The sequence below is a fragment of the Phacochoerus africanus genome, chromosome 7 (genome assembly GCF_016906955.1).
Source record: "Phacochoerus africanus isolate WHEZ1 chromosome 7, ROS_Pafr_v1, whole genome shotgun sequence".
Classification (NCBI taxonomy): Eukaryota; Metazoa; Chordata; class Mammalia; order Artiodactyla; family Suidae; genus Phacochoerus; species Phacochoerus africanus.
In genome coordinates this window covers 37,276,363-37,294,949 of record NC_062550.1, presented here as the reverse complement: position 1 = coordinate 37,294,949, position 18,587 = coordinate 37,276,363, and the positions used below count along the sequence as shown (strand labels likewise).

Below are 18,587 nucleotides of genomic sequence, written 5' to 3'. Positions count from 1 at the left end.
AGGAGGTCGTGCACACTGCGCACGCGCCGGGCCGCTGCCCTTTCCCGCGGTGCGCGGGGGTTCTGGTTGTCCGGGTTAGAGGATCCGGGAAATCTCCATGCAGTCTGTCGCCGTCCCAGACCACCTAGCTTCGTAAGGACAGAGGAACATTCTTATTGAGGCAGTGCTTTGCCATCGCCAGAGCATTAGAGTTCTGAAATTAAATTCATGAAATCTCGCCTACCCACAGTTTTTAGTTGTGTTCGTCCAGTCCTCTCAGCCTTCCGTGCATGAACCATTAATTTCTTTTATTTACTCCATCCTTCCTCTCTTTCCTTTTCTACTCTGTTTAGATTCTCAGATGGCACAAGCCTCTCCACCCTGTGCCCTTATGTGGTACTAACTACCTTGCAGGTTAGTGAAGTGCTAAATTATCTCTAATTCAAAGTAATAGGTGCTGGTCAGATGTTCTTTTTCTTTTATTTTAAACTAGAAGCTATCCTAAACTTTTCCTTAGGCTCCTCAAGCTTCCAACCTTAACACCAACCCTCTCATTCTGATCAGATAACTTTGCATCTTATTTCACAGAGAAAGCGGAACGCGATGCCACCAGACCTAAACACAAGCTTTGATTTGTCCAATATCCACCCTCCCTTCCTTTCTTTTCTGTTCAAGGGGCAGTTTTCTTCCAGTTTGAAATCACTCCTTCAGTCTGTAATCTCCATCTCATTCTCTTTCCCTTTCTCAAGGATTTTGCTCTATTAACTATTTCCACTCCACCCTGTATCTTCAGTCTTTTTTCTTTGGCTTTTTTTCTTAAGAAGGGTTAAACAAACTTAAATCTTTCCTACCAAAACCCAACCAAACACATCTTTAATCCTGCATAGCTCTATCTCTGAATTATCTTTTAAAGTCGATTTTGAACAGGCTGTCAACATTTCCATTGTTTCCACATGCTTTTTTTTTTTTTTCCCCCAAAGGTGGTTGAAATCAGTGAGGTCTTATTAAAGCACGCTGTCAAACAACATCCTTCACAACATAATACAGGATTTTTTGTCTCCTATCCCCTCTCCTGGACTTCACCTTTCTCAAATCATGGCTTTCAGAATGTGATCTCTGAACCCCAAATTTGCTCTTTAAAATGATCTCTCCAGGAGTTCCCGTCGTAGCGCAGTGGTTAACGAATCCGACTAGGAACCATGAGGTTGCGGGTTCGGTCCCTGCCCTTGCTCAGTGGGTTAACGATCTGGCGTTGCCGTGAGCTGTGGTGTAGGTTGCAGACGCGGCTCGGATCCCGCGTTGCTGTGGCTCTGGCGTAGGCCGGTGGCTACAGCTCCGATTCGACCCCTGGCCTGGGAACCTCCATGTGCCGCGGGAGCGGCCGAAGAAATAGCAACAACAACAACAAAAAGACAAAATGATCTCTCCATCTTTCCTATTTCTGTTTTCCTCCTGTTTCTCAAGGAAATTTTAATTCTTTGCTTAAAAATTTTAAAAAGGAAATAAAAAATTTTTTACCCTAAGTTTTTTTTAAGGCAGAATAACATTTAATAAAATAAAATTAATCAAATATGTAAAACACATTGATAACTTTTGGGGAAAGTTAATGGATTGAATACACATCTTTTACCTTTTCCCAAAACTCCTCTAAAATAAGTCAAGAGATTTTCCAAAAGGCGTAATCCTCTAAGGATGGGGAGAATGGGAGAAACAATATCTTGAAATCTGGAATACAAAAGGCAAGTGGTATCTGGAGGGCAGCTTGGAGAGCTGAGTAGTCAGAGGTAAAGAATTTGTGGTTGTAGGGATCTCTGAAAGTAAGGGGAGGGAAGAGGAGAAGAGGAACTAGCAAGAAAGCAAAAAACAAATCAACAACAGCAACGAAAAACTGGGACTCTGTTTAAGAAATATTTAGGTCCTTAGACCTGAGCAATTATCCCTTATTTACTCCCAAGGGATAGGACAGGGTTAAAGCAGGGTCTCTGCATTGAGGATCACCAGAGTTGAGAGAGGAACACCATACAGAAAATAGGTAGATTAACCAAACACATACCAGGTACTAAGACCTTTGTCTCTCACTTAACTCTTAAAATGTTGAAAACCAGGCCTTTGTTTCCTAGTAGAGAAGTAGAAAGAGGCTTCTCTGGAAAATCTGACCAGCCTGAGAGGAGAGATCTAAGGATCCTCAACAAAACTGACTCAGCCAACTTGATCGTCCTTCTGCAAAGTGCATGTGGTCAAATCCACAGAGACCCTTGGAATGTCAAATTATTTTGTTACTTTTCCAGTCCTAAATTTAACCAATGATTACCAAATAACTGAGAAACACCTCTAATATGAAAGATATAATCCAAAATAAACAAGCAAAGTGGCAGATCAGAGGAAATATAGAGAAGTCAACTAAAACCAAAAGAAACCCAAATGATTATTAATACTATATACAGATAAAATAATAATAAACATGACACAAAACAAGAGAAAAAAAGGATGTTCAGAGAATGAGAGCTGCTGCAAATTAAAACTATTGTAGTGGAAATGAAAAAAAAACTCAGATGAGACTGGTGAATTTTCTAGTTGTGTCTGAAGATCTGAGAGGAGATTTAAATAGAACAACCTGGATAGCAGTGGGGAATAAGAGGTCTAAACTACTAAGTATAAGATACATAAGCCACAAGGATGTATTGTACAACACAGGGGATACAGACAATATTTTATAATAACTATAAATGAAATATAACCTTTAAAAATTGTGAATCATTATGTTGTACACTTGAAACATATAACATTGTACATCAATCAATCATACCTCAAAGAAAAAAAGGACCTTGAGTTTGAGAGCTGAACTAATGATAAATACCCAGAAAAGCCAATTTAAGACTCATGCAATTATTAGCTCTAGGGAAAATAAAATCTTGTATAAGATGAAAAGGTAATTGTATTTATGGCTAGTGAATACTCAGTGTTGATCTAAAAAAGTATATATAATTACATTGGAAGGACGGATTTGGGGGAAAGGTGCCATGTGTGATGGAGAGGGGGGGAGGAAGAAACAGAACTTAATCCCATCTTACTCAGAGGGAATCAATATCTTAAAGTCAAGATAGAGAAATATAAGCCAAATACTTAAAAGCTTGGGAGTAAATATAAAATTCTTAACACCAAGCTAAAAAGAGTAGAAAATTGTTGCATGTGAAGGAGGAGAAATGGAGAGTTACATCTTTCATACAAAACTTGTAGAACTATCTGACTCTATAAACAGAATTTATAACCTTGTAAAAATAAAAAATTATTTTGAATATAATTTTCATAATAGACATGTGCTTAACAAAAACATTGTTATCTATGATGATATTAGTCACTCCTGATTATAACTTCTAGTAATTCCTTTTAGCCAACTTCTAAGAAAAAATTGGTTTTTGTCTTTTTAGGGCTACACCTCCGGCATATGGAGGTTCTCAGGCTAGGGGGTGGAATTGGAGCTGTAGCCGCCGGCCTATAGCACAGCCACAGCAACGCTGGATCCTTAACCCACTGAGCAAGGCCAGACATCAGACCTGAGTCCTCATGGACACCAGTCAGATTTCCTTTCCACTGAGCCGCAATGGGAACTCCCTAAGGAAACATTTTTAAAATGAGTTTACTGAATGGAAGTGCAAGAAGAGTGCTTGGAGCTTAGTTAAAATTAGTGTCACATGAAGAGCTCAGTTATCATCTGGAACACCACTCTGCATTTCAAATAATATCCTGGGTAAAACTAAGCAACATAGGAATTGAGTTTCTTTTCAAAAATGATCAAATATTGATTTTTTTTTTTTCTCACAAAATAAGGGTCAAAATTTGGTTTGGGAACTTGATTGCATCAAAATAACAGGCATAAGTAAGATATATTTATTAAAAACACTAAGCAAAATCTCTGACAAACATTGCTTTTCCTCTTCAGCCAACTTTTGCTAATGCCTGGTGTTTCTTCTGTCAGCCCTCGTTGTGGGGCTATCCTGGTGCTTCTTGGATATATCGCATCTCTATATCTGAGCTGTCACCCTTCAAGCCCCCTTCCCCTACCTTGACTCATTTTTAATAACCTCAAGATATCCTGATATGATTAAACCCATATTCTTTCCTGTTTATTCATATCAAAATTGCCCCAGAATGTTGAAGCCTGAGGCAGCACTTGTGTTGGGGCCCTCTGCTGCCCTCCCATGGTTGGCCTGTGAATTACATGCACATAGATTTGAGACCGACTTTGGAATCTCAGAGGCAGCTGTGCTTCTTCAGTGGACTCGGAGAGTAAAAAAAAATCTCAGAATGCTCAACACGGGGGAATATATTAAATAATCAGAGAGAGATTCATTCAATCAACTGGTATTTATTAAGCATGTATCAGGTTACAGACGCTGTTCTAGGTATTTGGAGTACGGTGTAAACAAGAATAAAAAATTTCTGCCTTCCTTCCTATAAGGAGACTGGTCCAGCATGGTGTGTCAGAGATGTCATATAGTAGAGATGATGTCCAGATGTGGAAGAAGGGGGGGCCAAATGAGGGGAAAGCATCTACTCAATGGTGTGGCAGTGTTGGGAGATTAGTCACATACAGGCAAATTGATCAAATACATGTGTGTACTAAGGCTACAATTTAAGGATATTAAGGATAATGAGTGCCAGGTTTCTCACTGTCATAGAAAGGGGTTACCAACATGAAAAAGGAGCAAACTAGAATGAACCTTGTGGTGTGGGATTAGAATTGGAGATATTATGTGAGTTCAATTTAAATAGATGGGCATAGAGACAAATATTATGTAACTATGTATATCTTCTGTGGGGCCTGGAAACAGTGACACTAGTGCCCAGAGTTTGTGTTTTAAATGCCATTATCCATTATGAAGAGTAAGGGCTCTTTGGAGCAATAGCTGGTTCCAGGCTTAAAAAGGAAAAGAACAAAGTGAGCCTGAAGACATCTTGTGGCAGAAAACAAAAAAGTGTTCAAAGAGTGATTGGGACATGTCAAAATGACACCAAAGCTAGCTTGCAAGGGCTCTAGTGGCCAAATAAGGGACAGTGTGAGCATCGAAATAAATGACAGTAATGGATAACTCATTATAATTTGAATAAAGTAGGAAGCCAGGGGTACATACTGATATGATAAGTAAACGCATAAATTGAAAATTTAATGAGGAATAGTCTCCAAGTACCTTACCCTCTCCCAAATACTTCACAGAGGAGGTGACTTGCAGATATCACTTTAATCAAAAGATCGACGTGAACATCATCAGTAACAGAACATTTCCAAACCACATGCCACCTGAGAGGATGTAAGAGAAGAGCACAGCATCACTGCTCAGCATCACTTCCTTGGTATTTCTGCCAGAAATGCATAGCATAATCCAATCAAGAAAATATGGAGATTCCTCAGATTATTTTACACAACATAGCTGGTTTGCGGTCTTCAAAAGGGTTAAAGTCATAAAAGTCAAGGAAAAAAGTTGAAGAAGTGATCTAGATTGAAGGGAAAGAAAAATACGACAACCCAGCACAGCACATGAATCTGAATTAGATCTTTTTATTAAGAAGGACTTATGAGAACAATTGATGAAGTTGAATGGGATCTGGCGATTAGATTAGAGGGTTATAATGTGTCCATGTTAATATCCTGATTTGGATGATATTTTGAGGTTCTGTACAATTTACACACTGAAGGATTCAGAGTCACTGGGCACCGTGGTGGCAATGTACTCTCAAACTGTTCAGAAAAAAAGAAAATTCTGCACTATTGTTGCAAATTTGGGGAAAGATTATTTCGGCATCTTTAAAAATGGGGAAAACTTTATTCTTTTGGAAGTTATAGTCCAACAAGAAGAGAGAAATAAATAAGTAAGACATGTAGTCTATCATCTGGTTATAGGCTTGAGCCCTGGGGCACTCCCACAGTTAAAAATCAAATAGCAGGAGTTCCCGTCATGGCGTAGTGGTTAGCAAATCCGACTAGGAACCATGAGGTTGCAGGTTCAATCCCTGCCCTTGCTCAGTGTGTTAAGGATCCAGCATTGCCGTGAGCTGTGGTGTAGGTCGCAGACTTGGCTCAGATCCCGCCTTGCTATGGCTCTGGTGTAGGCCGGCAGCTGCAGCTCTGATTAGACCCCTAGCCTGGGAACCCCCATATGCCGCAGAAGCGGCCCTAGAAATGGAAAAAAAAAAAATCAAATAGCAGAGAAAGAGTCAGCTAGGAAGGACTAAGGAGGAGTCATCAGTGAGACAGGTTGTAAACAAGGAAAAGCTGAGGGAGGAAGATCTCTAGAACTATGAAGTGGTTCATGGTCAAATGCTGCTGAGTGATCAAGAAAGATGATCAGAAAACAGGTGATCACTGGAATTTGTCTAGAAATTGGACTAGAAAGGAGTCATGAGGAGTCATGTTGGAGCAGTTTTCAGCTGAATGAGGGTAGCAGTCAAAGGGTTGAAGGAGTTCCGGTTGTGGCTCAGTCGACCAAGAGTCCGACTAGCATTCGTATGAAGATGTGGATTTGATCCCTGGTCTTGCTCGGTGGGTTAAAGGATCTGGGGCTGCTACAAGCTGTGGCGTAGGTCGAGCATGCAGCTTGTATCTGGCATTGCTGTGGCTGTGGCATAGGCTGGCAGCTACGGCTCTGTTTGGACTCCTAGCCTGGGAACCTTCATATGCCCTCAAAAGCCGAAAAAAAAAAAAAGTTTAAAAAGAGAAATGAAGGAAGGTGAGGTGAGGACATGGACTTGGTGAATACAGATATCTCATCTCAGAACTGTTGTTTAAAAAAAGGAGTGGAGAATGATGTAGTTAGAGGGTTATGCAGCGTCCATGGAGAGTTCTTTGTAAGGTGGAAGTTTCCCATGGCAGTTTGTACAATGATGGGGGAACCCAGCAAATAGGGAGAAACTCAAGATGCAGGAAACACTCAGCCTAAACTGGAGTAGTGAGAAGGCTACGATGGAGCCTGGGTGTTGAGACGCTGCCATCAGCAGGAGCAGAGGCCCTTCATCCTGGTCATAGCAGGGAAGGGAGACAGGATGGTGGCCAGGACCTCTGTTAGGATGGCCAGGAGGGGAGAATTTAGCATGAGGTTGCTTCTATTCTCTCAGTGTAACATGAGGCCAGGTCATCTACTGAGAGCAGAGATGGTAGAAGACCAGTGGTCGGGTGTGTGTGCTGGGACTCTGAAATGAGAAGAAGAGAAATAAAAGAGTGACAGTCATTTTGGAGGGTGGGGACACCAACGCAGAAAGCTTGCAGAGAAGTGACGAGAATGGCCTGGGAGACGTGAGGGCCTAGTTAAGATTTGTGGATATGAACTTAGAGTGAGATCTGTCAGCATGTTTATAGATTTTTCTCCAGCAACATCCAGCTGTTTGGGTACAGGTGAGGATGTAGGAAATATTAAGTGCAAAATCATTTTTTCCCCAAACATATATATATATTTATGTATTTCTTCAAAGACACTAAATAGGTATAAACAAAGAAAGACAAGGAATGAATTGCAAAGCCTTTAATGATAATGTTTGTACTTTTTACAGCATGCATAAATTCACACCTGTGGTTAATTAGCAATTATTTCAATGCCTGCAAATTCATCTGCCTCTGAATTTAGTCATAATGCATGAATTCAAGCTGATAAAGTTCAGGAAAAGCACAGCTCATCTAATCCCTCTTTATATTCCTTCATGGTCAGCAAAATGCATAATTAAGTTTTTAAAAGGCTAAAATAGATGGATACCTAAATTGTGAGACTATTTTAAAATTCGTTTTAATGAACGAATCATCTCTGAGAAAACATTTAAGCCAAAGGTCACACTTTATGAAAGCAAAATTCTTAAATTCAGGTTGTCTTCATTTTTAGCCATCTGGCACTCTGCTCCTTTTAAAATTTTATATTACCCAACAAAGACTGGTTATCTTTTACTGTTTTTAGAGATAACTGAACAGATGAAGACTATTTCTGGTTTATTCCTTTGATTAAGAACTGAATGTACTGGAGGTATATTTGATAATTAAGATTTCAGACAAACAATAATTCTCTTAGCAAATTGAAAAATATTGTAGGCCTATAAAACAATAAACACAAACCATAAACACATTAGGTAAACATTAAGCCTCTTAAAGAAAGACCTTATGCTCTTGCTTCGGTAAAACCATGATTTGTTCGCAAGAATGGTAGTATGACCTTTCATTCAACTATTATTTCCTAAATACGAAAAAGAGACAAGGTGAGCTGAAGAAGGAAAACTGCACAGTTACAGTTTGCAACCCCGAATGTACTGCGAGACATCTTTGTTCTGACAATGAGCTTTCCATGCCACCCTGTAGAGAAAGATGAAACAAATGGTAATAAGGTTAAAATGCATCTTCCTTATAATATACATACTTCAAAACCCTTTGGGAGCACAAAATGCTTTATTAATATATGAAATACAGACCATAAGTAGATCCAAATATTGCTATTTATTAAGTGTACCAAGTACTTCACGTCGCTCCTAAGCCTTCCCTAGAGTACAGGATGCTGCACACAAATGTTGAGTCCTGTGTATTCCACAACACAACTGCAAAGTGCCTTCCACATTTACTTAATTCCAAAAGTAATTTCAAGATATGACCAGGAAGTGGGAGAATGTGGAGGATGTGAAAAACTCTAGCAATCCTCTAAAATAAATTGAGAAGTGAACGAATAAGATTCCGAATCCGTTCAAGTAGATTTTTTTCCAGGAAAAACATTGTTTAGCATAAATCTAAAGCCACAATTTTCAGTTCTCAGTAGCATACGTTGGTCTTTGGAAATATTCCCTCACTTCTCTCCTAACAGGAGAGTAAGCTTTCCCCTTTAGTGTTTAACACAGATGCTCTGTAACAGGAACTAACAGAGGGTTCTAGGTCTATTATACTTCCCAAACAAACATACAAACAAACTCAGAGAAAAAGAGATCAGAGGTGGGGGTTGGGGTGGGATGAGGGTTGGGGAATTGGATGAAGGCAATCAAAAGGTACAACCACCTCCTAGTTTTAAGATAAATAAATACTAGGGCTGTACCATACAACATGATAATTAATACTGCTGTATGTTGTATATGAAAGTTCCTAAGAGAGCAAATCCTCAGACTTTTCTTCACATTCAAAATTTTTTTCTTCTTTTTCTTTAATTTTTATCCATGTGAGATAATGGATGTTTGCTAAACTTATTATGATAATCATTTCATGATATCTGTAAGTCAAATCATTATGCTATATCCTTAAACATATACAGTGAGGTATGTTAATTATATCACAAGAAAATTGGAAGGAAAAAAAAAAAAACATACCATGCTTTAATGCCTTGTGGATCTCTGACAACCCTCTTTGCACATTCTATATCTTGACTGAGGTCATCATCCAGCAAAACTGAAAAAGAAGTGGTGAGAAATGAAAACAATATTCATAGAGATTTCACTTTAAGTTTAGGTTCAGCCAACCTCCTCTTGGCTGAGGAAAAATCCTACAATTGTTTTTTAAGAGTCCATGTATCTCTGAATGTTGGGAGAAAATTTTTTCATTATTCCATTCCTTTGGCATCAAATAAAATTGTTCTGTTTCTTATTTACCAAAGTCATTGGAAGCTCTGGAATTATTAACCAATGTGACCGAAGATTCTCTTTTTACTAGGCACTATTAAAAAAAAAAACCAAACAAGCAGAAAATGGCCTAGCAGTTTTTTGCTCCACAATTCTACTACTGCAAATGTATTTTAAGGAAATAATAAGAAATACACCCAAAAATGTAGGTACAAGGTGTTTCATAGCAATTAATACAAGGGGAATGGAAAGGAATGGAAAAGCCCAAGTGTATAACAGTAAGAGCTGGTTTGTTAAATTATGGAATAGTTATATAAAGCAATTCTATTCATCTTTAAAAAGAAATAAAGGTTGGTAATTTGTTGACTTAAAATAATTTTGTGTGATAAAGAGCAAAGTGTGAAGCAGTATATATAGTCCAATTACATTTTTGTTGAAATGACACATTGTGTACTTGTTTGTATGTGGGCACATATGTGCATGGTAGAGCTTCACATTCATATACGTGATTGATACATATCCTGAAAGAATATGTGTTTACCAGGTTTCATAAATCTCTGGGTAGCCAGAATTTTTATCCATGACCACAGAGTATTATATAATACAAAATAATTTTAAAAAATAAATTAGCCAGATATAAAAGAATATTCTAAGACTAAGTTTCTCTATTAGGACTTTTAATATTTAAAATTTTAACAATATCAATTTTGCAGTACTTCTTCAATATTTTATGCACTAAAGATTCCACATGTTATCTTTATTTTTAAATGAATTCAATAGAATATTTGCTTCACCCCAATAAAGCAAGTCCATAACTTAACTTGTTAGAATGACAATGATTACATAGGAACCATATTTTTTGGAAATGCAAACTAAAGAATTGAAATGAAATGTCGTAATGTTTCTAATTCACTTTAAAATCACTCAGCAAAAAATCCACACACACACATTATATGAAGTAAATATGACAAAGTGTTAACGACTGTTAAAGTACATGAAGGGCATATTGCTTTTTCTTCTACTAATGTTTCTAATTTTCTGTATATTTAAAACATTTCATAATAAAAAGCAAAAAAAAAAAATTTAAAAAGGACCACACATATTCCTCCTCTTTGATTGGTTAACTGCTAATCTTTTCATTTTTCAATAAAGGGAAGTAAATTAAAAAAGAAAAAAAAAAGACCAAGTAACAAAATTATCCCTAAACCTCCCCAAGCAGAATTGGTAGGAAGAATAGCATTGTTCTTTACAAAGCATCAGTAAGTCCAGTTACAGTAAATTGATAGGTCATTCTAGAAACTTTTGTATATCAGAAAACATCAACCCTTATGATACCAGCTCTTTAATTTCTTACTTAAGGAACTATGAGGAGGATAATAAAGAGTTCTTATGGAGTTCCCATCGTGGCTCCGTGGTTAACGAATCTGCTTAGGAATCATGAGGTTTCAGGTTCGATCCCTGGCCTCACTCAGTGGGTTAGGGATCCAGCGTTGCCGTGAGCTGAGGTGTAGGTTGAAGACGGATCCCGGATCCAGCGTTGCTGTGGCTGTGGCATAGGCCAGCAGCTACAGCTCTGATTAGACCCCTGGACTGGGAACCTCCATAAGCTGCGGGTGCAGTCCTAGAAAAGACAAATAAACAAACCAAAAAAACATAAAGAGTTTCTAGAAGTTAAGATGGAGTTTTTCTAAGTCCCTGGTGAACCAAGACCTTTTCATTTCTGTTGAATCTCTGTTCTTATAAGGATAACCAGATGGGTCCTGGATCATCGCTCAACATTATCTCGTCTTACCTTTGCAGGATATGTGACAGGCATTAACTGCTTTGGGTGTCTTGCCATCATTACACCAGTAGCGGCTATTAATTTGAAATATTCCATAATCAGTGCTTCCAACATTGTGGTTTATAGCTTTTGTGTTAAAATCACTTTCCCACTTGGCCAAACATACCCCTGAAAAAAACTTATTTTTAGTAAAAAGCAGCAACACCACATGACTTTACAGTTCATAGCATAATCAGTTCTATTGAGCTAATTCTATTCTACTAATGACTTACTTTATAAGTGTAAACATGTATGTTACTTGTAAAATATTTTAACACTTTGGTGTTAAAGAGTCCTTAAGAGAATTCTTTTGTTAGTAAATCATTTGGTAATACTAATGAAACAAGATAAAATATTTTTTAAAAATATTAAAATAACTGTTTCTTCCATTGCTATTACTCTTCTCCTGCTCCCATCCCTCAAGTAACATTCAGCCTAGAAAGGAAAATCAGCAGAGTTGTTGAGTGGATTTTGTAATTAGCAGCAGATACAGATGCTAATTGAAAAACACTTTTTATGAGGAAAAATAAGGATTTTCTGGGAGAAAGAATTTTTTATATTAAAATTTTTTTTTAATGATTACACACACAGCATATGTAAGTTCCCCAGGCTAGGGGTTGAATTTGAGCCACAGTTGTGACCTACACTGGATCCTTTAACCCGCTGTGCTAGGCTGAGGATCGAACCTGCACCTCTGCAGTGACCCAAGCCACTGGAGTCAGATTCTTAAACCACTGTGCCATAGGAACAGAGCAAGAACCCAACTAGTATCCACGAGGATGTGGGTTCATTTCCTGGCCTCGATCAGTGAGTTAAGGATACGACGTTGCCGTGAGCTGTGGTGTAGGTAGAAGATGAGGCTTGGATCTGGCGTTGCCATGGCTGTGGTATAGGCCAGCAGTTGCAGCTCTCATTTGACACCTTGCCAAGGAACATCCACATGCCGAGGGAGCAGCCCTAAAATGGAAAAAAAAAAAGAGAGAGAGAAAGAAAAATTATACATTACTCAGGCTTGAGTCAGATACTAAGAGCACGACAGAGGTATCTCAGGGGTTCAAAATGTATCTTTTAGTCAGTGAGCCTACATGTGCTACTGGCACAGTTGGCAAATTGAGTGGCCCTAGAAGAAGACAACAGGTCCTGGCATGCTTAGAATTGTATAGGATTTGTCCCTCCCATCTGGTACATCTGCCTCTAAAGGAACAGGTTGATGTTTTTAACCATTGTAAGTGTACAAAACCCTCAAAGAAAAAATTTAAATAATCCATTTCTTATTATTCATCCTCTAGGAGTATCTATTCCACAGCTGGCTAACGACTGGGAAGGATGAAGAAGCGTTAACTTACAGTTCGCCAGGCTGACTCCCCTATAGCCGTCCATTCCAGACCTTTTCAGAATTCTGGCGAACTCGCACCGATCATAGACCTTGGCCTGTACAGAGACAGAAAGGAGGAGAAGCGCAAGAACGAGGAGAGTCTTCATGTTGACTGAGAAGCCGGGGCTCCAGGCTGAGCAGGGTGACCTGGTTCCCAGTATTTAAGGTCTTCTCACTTCCTTCTTCTCCAGGGCATTTACAGCTCCACCCTTTGAAAACAGGAACTCTTTATTGGTCCACTGACTTCAAACTTTTTTTTTTTTAATGTTTGAAGAGGGATCTTCTGATGTCCTAAAAACTAACCTGCAGGAAAATAATGAAGTAATATTTTTAAAAAATTGCACAGGGAGAATTGGGATTGGCACTATTGCCTAATGAGGAACTTCCTCCTATTTTATTATGAATTTGAAAAACTATAAAGCAAAAAAAAAAAGAACATTTTATTTTTTTAATTTTTATTTCTTTTGCTGCACCCATGGCATATGGAATTTCCCATGGGGCTGCACCCATGGCATATGGAGGTTCCCAGGCTACGGGTCGAATTGGAGCTACAGCTGCCAGCCTATGCCACAGCCACAGAAATGCCAGATTTGAGCCACGACTGTGACATCCCCACAGCTCACGGCAACGCTGGATTCCCAACCCACCGATCGAGGCCAGGGATCGAACCCTTATCCTCATGGATACTAGCTGAATTCGTTTCCACTACACCACGATGGGAACTCCAAAACTGAACATTTTAAGCAACTGAAAATGAGCTCCAGTCTTTGATTATCTGTTATTTTCATTAAATTGTTTTATGTGCCTTCACTATGTTGTCTTCCTCTTTTTCACTTAAAACTATTTTCTATACACTTTCCACAAAAGAATGACACACTGCCTGTTGTTTCGACAGGTATAAAGCACTACATGCTGTTGCTCAGCCAGACTCCTATTCTAACTTTTTGGCTACTATTGTAAATTTTTAATTTATAAATCAAAGTTCTACTATTATATATAAGCCTCATGTGAACAGCATTCCTACCTCCTTTCTGGCAATGCCTTACTTCACATTTCCATGTTAGAACATAAGGAGTTAATATAAAACAAGGGAACTTTGTACTAAAACCTGCAGAAGAGTAACAGAATATGCCACCAAAAAACCTGTTCCTTTGGCATAAGGATTATTTTGAGCTGAAGGCAATTGAGAAGTTGATCAAAGAAAAATTCTCTGCTCTTCCTCTATTTTCCTGAATCAGAACATCAAGTTGTACAGAAGTTAGTCACCAACAGTCCTAGACACTTATCAGCCCCAAGACGGCACTAGAGGACTCTACAAAAACACCGTGTGCTGACTCACTCTTATCTTCCATTCATTCCTTATGTATTTATCATCTCATAATGTGCTACCCTTGTAAGCCTAGTACTCTTTTCCTCTTGTCACTTCTCTAAAACTATATTTTTCTATGGTTAAGACGCTATGTAGGTCCAAGTTCTAGCCACCTCTTTGAGTTATTCATCCCTGCATTTCTCGTAAGTATATATGAGATATATATGTTAACAAATGCATTTTTTTGTCTTTTTTTTTTGGTATTTCTGGGGCCGCTCCCTCAGCATATGGAGGTTCCCAGGCTAGGGGTCTAATCGGAGCTGTATTCACCAGCCTACGCCAGAGCCACAGTAACGTGGGATCCGAGCCGTGTCTACAACCTACATGACAGCTCACAGCAACGCCGGATCCTTAACCCACTGAGCAAGGGCAGGGACTGAACCCGCAACCTCATGGTTCCTAGTCGGATTCGTTAACCACTGCACCACAACAGGAACTCCAATAAATGTATTTGTTTTTCTCTTGCTAATTCTGTCTTTTGTTACAGATCCCCAGGCAAAAACCTAAAAGGGTAGAAGGAAACACTTTTTTTTTTTTTCTCCTGGAAAGTTTCTAGTGATAAGGCTGGGATGGTAAAAGGCTGGAAAACTCCACTCTCCACGCAACTGCAGTTGAGACATGCGACATCTGGCAACAGACAAGCAGAAGAATTCTTACCATGTCAGTCTCCCAGATCTCTGTCTGTAGTGCACAGTCATGAAAAGAGGGTAAAAATTTCTCCTTGTCCCTCCCTTTCCAAATTCACAGAGGCAGGAGAAAAAATATTTGTGGAAACAGAACTTGAATTGTGACTCTTGTGAATTTGGTTTTGGTGATCTACACCTATGGGTATTGATTCTTAGCCTCCTACAAAGAGCCATGTTTGCCTTTGTCTTTTGGGTCATTTGCCATAAGGATGAAAAAAATCATAGGATGAGAATCTCCATTTGCCTCGTTTTATGTACTGAGGACTTGGCTTTGTAGCCAGTGAGAATATTTCCTCCGGTTTCTGCCATTCGCAGGATGTCCGTCAGGCTTGTATCAGAAGCACGCAAGCCAGCCAGCTAGGAGCCTGAGACACGAAGTGATGGACAGCATTCTCTTTGTCCAACCATGTCGGCTCTCCGAGGAGTCTGTCTTAATAAAGGCTCTTGGTCCAAGAGGGGCCTTTACGGTCTCTATCTTTGTTGCCTTGTTTGTGAGGGGAACACTCTCAACCTGGGATCACCTTTCTGGGAACACCAATTAGGGTCTGTGGTTTCCCGGGCCTGTCTCACGCTGTAGAAGACAGAGGTTTCTTTACCCCCTGTGACAATGAAGGTCTTTGCTTTCTTAGACTATCTCTGGAGTGGCTCTGCATCTTGAGACATTTCTTTGGGGAAATGTCTCAAGACATTTCTTTGGGGACACCTCTTGTGTCCATGGTTAAGCCATAAAAGGCTAATTGGTTTTAAGTCCTAAAAAGACTTACTGGTTTGGAGTCAAAATTGAACCAGGTATATTGAAGAGGTGGACTTTTACATCTAAGACTTTTTCAAGAAAGTGCTCATCTTAAACAAATGTGCTACTGGTACCTATGGAAAGATCAGACTGAAAAAGAAAGAAAGACTGACAAAGAGAGAAATAGATACAGAAGAATATCTTGGCTAGTGTGAGAAAAAACAAAACACGTCCTTAGCAAGATTAGGAGGGAAGATCAGACTTAGAACAAATGTCGAGAACTGAAGATGGTACTCAAGCGGATGTGAAAACTTATGTAAATATTGATAGACAGGAAATAGCTTTGACAAAAGCCCAGAAAATGCATAGGAAGACTTGATTTCTCTTCCCTTACTCCGTAAGCAGACCCACCAGGTCCAGGCCTTCCCATGTTTTGGGCCTTCATTACAGGAAAAAAAAAAAAAAAAAAAATTCATGGGACTATCCCACTGTTAAATAAAAGAAAAACTTTATGGTAATTACCGTACATATCCGATAATAGGCAAATATGCCCCTGAGTTCCTTCTTAGATAAACCCTACAATCCTTTCTCAGTCCCTGGTAAATACTGACCTCCTTGAAATGTAAGCATCCAAAGAGATAATAGTTGGCTAAAGCAACCACTGAGACTGGGAAAAAAAGAGAGAGAGAGTTGTTTTTTTTTGTTTTTTTTTGTCTTTTTGCCATTTTTTGGGCCGCTCCTGTGGCATATGGAGGTTCCCAGGCTAAGGGTCAAATCGGAGCTGTAACTGCCGGCCTACACCAGAGCCACAGCAATGCCAGAGCCACAGCAACGCCAGATCTGAACCGAGTCTGCGACCTACATCACAGCTCATGGCAACGCTGGATCCTTAACACACTGAGCAAGGCCAGGGATCGAACCCACAACCTCATGGTTCCTAGTCGGATTCGTTAACCACTGTGCCACGATGGGGACTCCGAGATATTTTTTAAAAAAACAAACTGCTATTTGATATTTCCTTAAGCTCCCTCTTCCCGAATTTTGTCAACACCCTCCATAAGATTACCTGTTAAAGACAAAAATCTTAAAAGTCTTCTCCACAAATACTGGTAAGAGGCTTCAGCCATCTGAGTGGGTAACCTTAACTTGTTCCATCTGCCCGAAACACCATTTAGATCCAACTATTCTTTTATGAGCCAGTGAGTTTTCTACTATTGTACCTGATATGTGGCCAAAATTTTAATTTTTATTTTATTTTTAGGGCTGCACCCTCAGCATATGGAAATTTTCAGGTTGAATTGGAACTGCAGCTCTCAGCTTACACCACAGCCACAACAACACCAGATCCAAGCTGCCTCTGCAACCTACACTGCAGCTCACCACAACACCATATACTTAACCCACTGAGTAAGGCCAGGGATTGAACCCACATCCTCATGGAGACTAGTCGGATTCTTTACCACTGATCCACGACGGGAACTCCTGGCCAAAATTTTTAAATGAAATTTATAAGATTTCAGTGTGCATCTGTCTGTATGTCTATGTGATATTTTTCTTCCTGTGGATGTAGGGAGAAAAAAAATCTCCTAAAAACTTGGAAAGAGCTCTGTTTAATTGGCTTAAAAAAATATAAGCACCTATATAAATTAAGGCTAGTCAAGTAAGTTTATGTTATCTTTGCCAGATGTTTGAAATTATAAAACTATGAATTCAACCTAAGAAGAAAAGGTACTGTAAAAGTGATTGTCCAATAAAAATGATGACCTGCGCAGGTTCATAACCCACTGAGTCACAACAGGAAGTCCCTGTAAATGAATTTTGCTACAATCATTATGTTTTATAAAATATGTCTGCTTAAAAATGGTTTCCAAAACCTTTTCATAACTTTAACCTTAAATGGTGGATAGTCAGTAAATATCTAGATCATTTCCAAATAATACTGAAACATTAATTGCTATATGTAGGTTAAAGATTTATTTATTTATTTTTTTTTGGCTGTGCCTGTGGAATGTGGCCCACTCTGCCACAAGGGAACTCCTGTTTATCTACTTTTGATTTCTTATTACAGAGAAACTAAAGATATTTGAGTCTGTTAACACTGTCTTTGTGCTTGTTTAAAAAATTGTACTGTAAAAGGTATACGTTTCTAAACATTTTTTAAAAATGATGTATTCTTAAATGTGCTAATTTACTCCACAATATTAATATGTGGCAGACAGTTCACGACCACTTACTTCTTAGCTTTCATTGGAAATTAATGTTACTAAAGGTTAAGAATCCTAATGAGGAGTTCCCGTCGTGGCGCAGTGGTTCACGTTAGTTAATTACTTATTAATAATTAGTAGCTTCTCTGGAGTTCCCGTCGTGGCTCAGTGGTTAACGAATCCGTCTAGGAACCATGAGGTTGTGGGTTCGATCCCTGGCCTTGCTCAGTGGGTTAAGGATCCGGCATTGTCGTGAGCTGTGATGTAGGTCACAGACGTGGTTCAGATCTGGCGTTGCTGTGGCTCTGGCGTAGGCCGGCAGTTACAGCTCCTATTGGACACCCAGCCTGGGAATCTCCATATGCCACAGGTTGGGCCCTAAAAAAAAGGCAAAAAAAGAATCCTAATTAATATGTGTAAATGAAACTACTATAAATAATAAAGGTAAAGGCAAAAACTGTATGCAAAGTATACAAAGAAAGTGAGATGTGTTTTGGTAGGGAAGGGCATGAGGTCTGAGGACACATCTCTGTTAATGGAAAAGGAGAATAATTCTGTCCTAATTTAGAGGTTATTTTAGACCAGGTAAAAAAAGAATAAAAGACAAAACCTAAATGAATATAGAAAGTTAGAAAAAGAGGGAGACAGAGAGAGAATAAGGGAAAGGGATAGAGAGAAAAAACACAGGGATTCTTGTGTGGTCAAGCTGGTGAAAACTGAATGAATTTATAAGGGTTTTTTAAATGAGCTTTAATAGCAATAGCGTGGTGATGCAAAACTAGAATTTAGTTTTCTCTCTCTGTTAAAAGGACAAATATTTCTTGGACTTCTGTAAAAGATTTTTCTTTACTT

At 39.0% G+C, this 18,587-nt stretch overlaps 1 protein-coding gene across 1 annotated transcript; it reads right to left on the bottom strand.

The window, feature by feature from the left end:
• Positions 1-7,478: 7,478 nt before the first annotated feature.
• LYZ (lysozyme) lies at positions 7,479-12,911 on the bottom strand. The gene is made up of 4 exons (XM_047787175.1): positions 12,715-12,911; positions 11,339-11,497; positions 9,298-9,376; positions 7,479-8,305 (listed from the first exon to the last, which is right to left on the bottom strand). Exons 1-4 carry the CDS (start codon positions 12,848-12,850, stop codon positions 8,239-8,241), a joined length of 441 nt encoding a protein of 146 aa, XP_047643131.1. The 5' UTR covers positions 12,851-12,911; the 3' UTR covers positions 7,479-8,238.
• Between the last annotated feature and the right edge of the window lie 5,676 nt (positions 12,912-18,587).